Source organism: Panulirus ornatus, chromosome 58, assembly GCF_036320965.1.
Source record: "Panulirus ornatus isolate Po-2019 chromosome 58, ASM3632096v1, whole genome shotgun sequence".
NCBI classification, from domain to species: Eukaryota; Metazoa; Arthropoda; class Malacostraca; order Decapoda; family Palinuridae; genus Panulirus; species Panulirus ornatus.
This window is the reverse complement of record NC_092281.1, coordinates 4,713,303-4,722,393: the sequence shown is the minus strand read 5'-3', so window position 1 is coordinate 4,722,393 and position 9,091 is coordinate 4,713,303. Positions and strand designations below refer to the sequence as shown.

General features: G+C 40.6%; 1 protein-coding gene across 1 annotated transcript in view; it reads right to left on the bottom strand.

Moving 5' to 3' along the window:
* Nucleotides 1-4,366: 4,366 nt before the first annotated feature.
* The window catches only part of LOC139766862 (transmembrane protein 138-like), a 76,195-nt gene continuing 71,470 nt past the window's right edge, over nt 4,367-9,091 (bottom strand). The window contains exon 6 of the mRNA XM_071695849.1: nt 4,367-4,632. Within this exon, the coding sequence (XP_071551950.1) occupies nt 4,538-4,632 (95 nt within the window). The 3' untranslated portion in view covers nt 4,367-4,537. The remainder of the gene's footprint in view (nt 4,633-9,091) is intronic.

Here is a 9,091-nt window from a genome sequence, read left to right as displayed (position 1 = left end):
ATGGATTTGTATGTAGCATTTATGGATCTGGAGAAGGCATATGATAAGAGTTGATAGAGATGCTCTGTGGAAGGTATTAAGAATATATGGTGTTGGAAGGAAAGTTGTTAGAAGCAGTGAAAAGTTTTTATCGAGGATGTAAGGCATGTGTACGTGTAGGAAGAGAGGAAAGTGATTGGTTCTCAGTGAATGTAGGTTTGCGGCAGGGGTGTGTGATGTCTCCATGGTTGTTTAATTTGTTTATGGATGGGGTTGTTAGGGAGGTGAATGCAAGAGTTTTGGAAAGAGGGGCAAGTATGAAGTCTGTTGGGGATGAGAGAGCTTGGGAAGTGAGTCAGTTGTTGTTCGCTGATGATACAGTGCTGGTGGCTGATTTATGTGAGAAACTGCAGAAGCTGGTGACTGAGTTTGGTAAAGTGTGTGGAAGAAGAAAGTTAAGAGTAAATGTGAATAAGAGCAAGGTTATTAGGTACAGTAGGGTTGAGGGTCAAGTCAATTGGGAGGTGAGTTTGAATGGAGAAAAACTGGAGGAAGTGAAGTGTTTTAGATATCTGGGAGTGGATCTGGCAGCGGATGGAACCATGGAAGCGGAAGTGGATCATAGGGTGGGGGAGGGGGCGAAAATTCTGGGAGCCTTGAAGAATGTGTGGAAGTCGAGAACATTATCTCGGAAAGCAAAAATGGGTATGTTTGAAGGAATAGTGGTTCCAACAATGTTGTATGGTTGCGAGGCGTGGGCTATGGATAGAGTTGTGCGCAGGAGGATGGATGTGCTGGAAATGAGATGTTTGAGGACAATGTGTGGTGTGAGGTGGTTTGATCGAGTAAGGAACGTAAGGGTAAGAGAGATGTGTGGAAATAAAAAGAGCGTGGTTGAGAGAGCAGAAGAGGGTGTTTTGAAATGGTTTGGGCACATGGAGAGAATGAGTGAGGAAAGATTGACCAAGAGGATATATGTGTCGGAGGTGGAGGGAATGAGGAGAAGAGGGAGACCAGATTGGAGGTGGAAGGATGGAGTGAAAAAGATTTTGTGTGATCGGGGCCTGAACATGCAGGAGGGTGAGAGGAGGGCAAGGAATAGGGTGAGTTGGAGCGATGTGGTATACCGGGGTTGACGTGCTGTCAGTGGATTGAATCAGGGCATGTGAGGCGTCTGGGGTAAACCATGGAAAGCTGTGTAGGTATGTATATTTGCGTGTGTGGACGTATGTATATACATGTGTATGGGGGTGGGTTGGGCCATTTCTTTCGTCTCTTTCCTTGCGCTACCTCGCAAACGCGGGAGACAGCGACAAAAAAAAAAAAAATATATATATATATATATATATATATATATATATATATATATATATATATATATATATATATATATATATATATATAAAAGGGGGTGACTGTATTGTTGACTGGTTGGTAAGGTTATTTAATGTATGTATGACTCATGGTGAGGTGCCTGAGGATTGGCGGAATGCGTGCATAGTGCCATTGTACAAAGGCAAAGGGGATTAGAGTGAGTGCTCAAATTACAGAGGTATAAGTTTGTTGAGTATCCCTGGGAAATTATATGGGAGGGTATTGATTGAGAGGGTGAAGGCATGTACAGAGCATCAGATTGGGGAAGAGCAGTGTGGTTTCAGAAGTGGTAGAGGATGTGTGGATCAGGTGTTTGCTTTGAAGAATGTATGTGAGAAATACTTAGAAAAGCAAATGGATTTGTATGTAGCATTTATGGATCTGGAGAAGGCATATGATAAGAGTTGATAGAGATGCTCTGTGGAAGGTATTAAGAATATATGGTGTTGGAAGGAAAGTTGTTAGAAGCAGTGAAAAGTTTTTATCGAGGATGTAAGGCATGTGTATGGGTAGGAAGAGAGGAAAGTGATTGGTTCTCAGTGAATGTAGGTTTGCGGCAGGGGTGTGTAATGTCTCCATGGTTGTTTAATTTGTTTATGGATGGGGTTGTTAGGGAGGTAAATGCAAGAGTTTTGGAAAGAGGGGCAAGTATGAAGTCTGTTGGGGATGAGAGAGCTTGGGAAGTGAGTCAGTTGTTGTTCGCTGATGATACAGCGCTGGTGGCTGATTCATGTGAGAAACTGCAGAAGCTGGTGACTGAGTTTGGTAAAGTGTGTGGAAGAAGAAAGTTAAGAGTAAATGTGAATAAGAGCAAGGTTATTAGGTACAGTAGGGTTGAGGGTCAAGTCAATTGGGAGGTGAGTTTGAATGGAGAAAAACTGGAGGAAGTGAAGTGTTTTAGATATCTGGGAGTGGATCTGGCAGCGGATGGAACCATGGAAGCGGAAGTGGATCATAGGGTGGGGGAGGGGGCGAAAATTCTGGGGGCCTTGAAGAATGTGTGGAAGTCGAGAACATTATCTCGGAAAGCAAAAATGGGTATGTTTGAAGGAATAGTGGTTCCAACAATGTTGTATGGTTGCGAGGTGAGGGCTATGGATAGAGTTGTGCGCAGGAGGATGGATGTGCTGGAAATGAGATGTTTGAGGACAATGTGTGGTGTGAGGTGGTTTGATCGAGTGAGTAACGTAAGGGTAAGAGAGATGTGTGGAAGTAAAAAGAGCGTGGTTGAGAGAGCAGAAGAGGGTGTTTTGAAGTGGTTTGGGCACATGGAGAGAATGAGTGAGGAAAGATTGACCAAGAGGATATATGTGTCGGAGGTGGAGGGAACGAGGAGAAGAGGGAGACCAAATTGGAGGTGGAAAGATGGAGTGAAAAAGATTTTGTGTGATCGGGGCCTGAACATGCAGGAGGGTGAAAGGAGGGCAAGGAATAGAGTGAATTGGAGCGATGTGGTATACCGGGGTTGACGTGCTGTCAGTGGATTGAATCAAGGCATGTGAAGCGTCTGGGGTAAACCATGGAAAGCTGTGTAGGTATGTATATTTGCGTGTGTGGACGTATGTATATACATGTGTATGGGGGGAGTTGGGCCATTTCTTTCGTCTGTTTCCTTGCGCTACCTCGCAAACGCGGGAGACAGCGACAAAGTATAATAAATAAATATAAATATATATATATAAAGATATATATATATGGAGAAAAACTGGAGGAAGTGAAGTGTTTTAGATATCTGGGAGTGGATTTGGCAGCGGATGGAACCATGGAAGCGGAAGTGAATCATAGGGTGGGGGAGGGGGCGAAAATTCTGGGAGCCTTGAAGAATGTATGGAAGTTGAGAACATTATCTCGGAAAACAAGTATGGGTATGTTTGAAGGAATGGTGGTTCCAACAATGTTGTATGACTGTGAGGCATGGGCTATGGATATGGTTGTGCAAAGGAGGGTGGATGTACTGGAAATGAGATGTTTGAGGACAATATGTGGTGTAAGGTGGTTTGATCGAGTAAGTAATAACAGGGTAAGAGAGATGTGTGGTAATAAAAAGAGTGTGGTTGAGAGAGCAGAAGTGGGTGTTTTGAAATGGTTTGGTCACATGGAGAGAATGAGTTAGGAAAGATTGACCAAGAGGATATATGTGTCAGCAGTGGAGGGAACAAGAAGTGGGAGACCAAATTGGAGGTGGAAAGATGGAGTGAAAAAGATTTTGAGTGATCGGGGCCTGAACATGCAGGAGGGTGAAAGGCGTGCAAGGAATAGAGTGAATTGGAACGATGTGGGAGCGGGGGGCTGGAAATCCTCCCCTCTCGTTTTTTTTTTTCATTTTCCAAAAGAAGGAACAGAGGGGGCCAGGTGAGGATATTCCAAAAAAGGCCCATCCTCTTTTCTTAGTGCTACCTCGCTAACGCGGGAAATGGCGAATAGTTTAAAAGAAAAAAGAAAAGGAACGATGTGGTATACCGGGGTTGACGTGCTGACAATGGATTGAACCAGGGCATGTGAAGTGTCTGGGGTAAACCATGGAAAGTTCTGTGGGGCCTGGATGTGGAAAGGGGGTATACCCATCTACAACATAAACAAAGTTAGTGTGTTAACTTTTAAAAGTCCTTTTGCTGCATATCATGGCTCCTTTCACTGGAAATCATACATAGCAGCCAACATGTGGAGGCAGTACAATGTCTGCTTTACACCTGAGATTAATATTGACTCTCCGTCATGTCTTTTACATGACTAATCCAATGTGCAGTAAGTTATAAAGCTTCCCATGGAAAAAAGCAATCTTAGATATAATGCATTTACAATAAGACTTATTTTGGCTGAACTCGAATGGTTACCAAGGCATGTAAACCCCAACACTCATCAGGGGTATATCTATTTAAACCTGTATCAAGTATTGTTTTCATTAAGAAAGCTCAAACAGTTCCAATGATTCAATCACCCTATACATCTAGGCATTACTGTGCCTAAGATCCATTACCAAAGGTCAGAGGATCTGTGAATGAAAAATCTAGAACATCTTTAAAAGCCTTTAATACTGGTAATGTCCAAAAATAATCTACATTTCTTTAAAATATTAATGAAGTGCACACAACTGATAAGGTTATTTCCTCAAAATAATCTATACATTCTCATGAAATTATTATTCAAACAAATGTGATTATATTCCTATCAAAAGGTGTACACTTTACTTGAAGCTCTCCACGGGCAATTGGGTGTAAAAGTTCTTGTCAGAAAGGTGTAGGATTGTACGCTTGTACAGATAATAGTGAAGGCCACCCACTGAAAAATAGTTATAATTTAGAGAATACAGTCTAGTAAAGTATTAGCTAAAAAGCTTCACTTAATCAGTTCCTCAATAACATTCCTTAAACCTAGTAAAACTACATTAAAATTCAAAAATAGTTAAAAATTTTTTAAAGACTGAGTCAGCATATAGGAGAGAAGTATGTGATAAAATGAAGAAAGATAATAATGTATGAAACTGAAACAACAAGTGGGGCATAAAAGTCATGAAGGATAAAAAACCATTTCTTCACCATAGGCAGACTGCTACAAGCACCTGAGATACCACTTATTCAGTAAAGGGTTAAACATCATTGTAACCCTAAATACAATTTATCCATGTGCATTCATCACTTTTGACCATCAGCAAACATGTTTGGCTGGATGATGTTCCTTTACATGGATTTGATGACTGTATAGCAACCCTTTCAGCCCTGTCATATCAGAGTGAGGTAATGCCAAGCAACCAGCTCCACCCATCACTTACTTACCCATAGCATTTGTGCCTCAAGCATGTTGTTGCTGTCAAGAATCAAAAGATGATTTCTTGATGAGTTATGAGGAAAAAGGGAAGGAGGGGGAAGATAATGATCTACCTACAGTAATGAATTTTTATTTCATCTAAATTGACACATCTATGAATAAAGCCTTTTGAGGAACTTAAAAATGAAAAGAAAACTTCGCACTTTAAAGATGATCTGGCCTCTTTCAGAACAAGAGTCTCCCGAATGAAGAGAATAGAAAGTTAAACCAAATCCAGCAAGATATTGTCAAACAAAAGTGTAAAATGTAAAAAAAAAAAAACTAGCTAATCTCATCCAAAGAAACTCAGGGTAAATCTGAATCAATCCTCACAAGGGAAGGTCTTTTGAGACGTATAAGTAAAACATTTCTAGAATCTATTCACTCTGTCTATATCTCTGATGCCTTTTCCAACCGGAACTCCCTCAAAGGGGTGGCCATGGCAACCGAGTCTACATAACTAAAGAACTCAGTGCATATGGCACATCAACATAAATTAAAAAACTCATGAAATTCTCTGATGATTAACTCGGGCATAGAATTACCCTTTGCAATAAACAAAACCTCGTTTAGCACTAAGAAATCATGGACATACAAATTTCCATCTTGGCTCCTTCCTCCATCCCTTCCTTTGGAAATTAATACAAGAGAGGATTTCCAGTCCTCATGCTTATGCCCCTCTTAGTCACTTTCTATGACGCACTGACTATGTGCGTAGTGTTCCTTCTCCCCTAACCCCAGGGTTAATTATGCCCAAATTTCATGAATATTCTCCAAAAGCACGTCGCCATCAAAAAATTAATTTACTATTTTGATTATTCTTATTGCTTTATCTTTATAAAAAACAAGTTTTCCACATCTGACCTTTGAATTCTTTGAAAATCCGAAGAGAAAAATATGGTCTTTATTATAAAAACGTGAAAAAAATACTGTTCATTAAAGCGCATAGTATCCATCCAATTGTTTTACTGAGGGGCCAGTACTAATCTACAGGTATGAATAAAGTTATAAATAACTAAATTAATAAATCACAATTTAAAAGATCAGCAAATTTTTCTTACTTAAATTTTGGTAAGAAAATTGAAAATATGGAAAGTGATTTCCAATAACATGCATTGCCTTTGCCCAACTATTTAACTGTGAGGCTAAAACTAATCCAGAAAAATGTATATTGTTTTATAATCGTATATCAATGTGTAATTCAACATATCACCACAAATCACATTCAAATTATTCTTCTAACTGCTAAATAAAGAAAGAAAAAATACAATAAGGATGATTTTATTCATGGAATTTCTTAGAATAAGCACAGTGACAAATATTTAAATATTCTCAGTTTTTGATAGGCAAAAACCATCATAAATTCACCTCTGCTGCAATAACTTCTTTTATATCTGATGGTGTGCAAAAGAAGAAAGTTAAAAGTAAATGTGAATAAGAGCAAGGTTATTAGGTACAGTAGGGTTGAGGGTCAAGTCAATTGGGAGGTAAGTTTGAATGGAGAAAAACTGGAGGAAGTAAAGTGTTTTAGATATCTGGGAGTGGATCTGGCAGTGGATGGAACCATGGAAGCGGAAGTGGATCATAGGGTGGGGGAGGGGGTGAAAATTCTGGGAGCCTTGAAGAATGTGTAGAAGTCAAGAACATTATCTCAGAAAGCAAAAATGGGTATGTTTGAAGGAATAGTGGTTCCAACAATGTTGTATGGTTGCGAGGCGTGGGCTATGGATAGAGTTGTGCGCAGGAGGATGGATGTGCTGGAAATGAGATGTTTGAGGACAATGTGTGGTGTGAGGTGGTTTGATCGAGTAAGTAACGTAAGGGTAAGAGAGATGTGTGGAAATAAAAAGAGCGTGGTTGAGAGAGCAGAAGAGGGTGTTTTGAAATGGTTTGGGCACATGGAGAGAATGAGTGAGGAAAGATTGACCAAGAGGATATATGTGTCGGAGGTGGAGGGAACGAGGAGAAGTGGGAGACCAAATTGGAGGTGGAAAGATGGAGTGAAAAAGATTTTGTGTGATCGGGGCCTGAACATGCAGGAGGGTGAAAGGAGGGCAAGGAATAGAGTGAATTGGATCGATGTGGTATACTGGGGTTGACGTGCTGTCAATGGATTGAATCAGGGCATGTGAAGCGTCTGGGGTAAACCATGGAAAGCTGTGTAGGTATGTATATTTGCGTGTGTGGACGTATGTATATACATGTGTATGGGGGTGGGTTGGGCCATTTCTTTCGTCTGTTTCCTTGCGCTACCTCGCAAACGCGGGAGACAGCTGAAAAAAAAAAAAAAAAAAAAAAAAAAAATATCTGATGGTGAAATATCTTCCCATTTGCCCTTGTGGTAAGTGCCTCAATTTAACTAATCTACATTGAGCACATTTATTAGTTTCCGTTGCAACAATTTCATTTTTTTTTTTTTGCCGCTGTCTCCCGTGTTTGCGAGGTAGCGCAAGGAAACAGACGAAAGAAATGGCCCAACCCACCCCCATACACATGCATATACATACGTCCACACAATAAGAATTTTCGTCCCCTCCCCCACCCTATGATTCACTTCCGCTTCCATGGTTCCATCCACTGCCAGATATCTTAAACACTTTACTTCCTCCAGTTTTTCTCCATTCAAACTTACCTCCCAATTGACTTGACCCTCAACCCTACTGTACCTAATAACCTTGCTCTTATTCACATTTACTCTCAACTTTCTTCTTTCACACACTTTACCAAACTCAGCCACCAGCGCTATATCATCAGCAAACAACTGACTCACTTCCCAAGCTCTCTCATCCACAACAGACTGCATACTTGCCCCTCTTTCCAAAACTCTTGCATTCACCTCCCTAACAACCCCATCCATAAACAAATTAAACAACCATGGAGACATCACACACCCCTGCCGCAAACCTACATTCACTGAGAACCAATCACTTTCCTCTCTTCCTACACGTACACATGCCTTACATCCTCGATAAAAACTTTTCACTGCTTCTAACAACTTGCCTCCCACACCATATACTCTTAATACCTTCCACACAGCATCTCTATCAACTCTATCATATGCCTTCTCCAGATCCATAAATGCTACATACAAATCCATTTGCTTTTCTAAGTATTTCTCACATACATTCTTCAAAGCAAACACCTGATCCACACATCCTTTACCACTTCTGAAACCACACTGCTCTTCCCTAATCTGATGCTCTGTACATGCCTTCACCCTCTTGATCAATACCCTCCCATATAATTTACCAGGAATACTCAACAAACTTATACCTCTGTAATTTGAGCACTCACTCTTATCCCCTTTGCCTTTGTACAATGGCGCTATGCAAGCATTCCACCAATCCTCAGGCACCTCACCATGAATCATACATACATTAAATAACCTTACCAACCAGTCAACAATACAGTCACCCCCTTTTTTAATAAATTCAACTGCAATACCATCCAAACCTGCTGCCTTGCCGGTTTTCATCTTCCGCAAAGCTTTTACTACCTCTTCTCTATTTACCAAATCATTTTCCCTAACCCTCTCACTTTGCACACCACCTCGACCAAAACACCCTATATCTGCCGCTCTTATCATCAAACACATTTAACAAACCTTCAAAATACTCACTCCATCTCCTTCTCACATCACCACTACTTGTTATCACCTCCTATTAGCCCCCTTCACCGAAGTTCCCATTTGCTCCCTTGTCTTACGCACTTTATTTAGCTCCTTCCAAAACATCTTTTTATTCTCCCTAAAATTTAATGATACCCTCTCACCCCAACTCTCATTTGCCCTCTTTTTCACCTCTTGCACCTTTCTCTTGACCTCCTGCCTCTTTCTTTTATACATCTCCCACTCATTCGCATTTTTTCCCTGCAAAAATCGTCCAAATGCCTCTCTCTTCTCTTTCACTAATAATCTTACTTCTTCATCCCACCA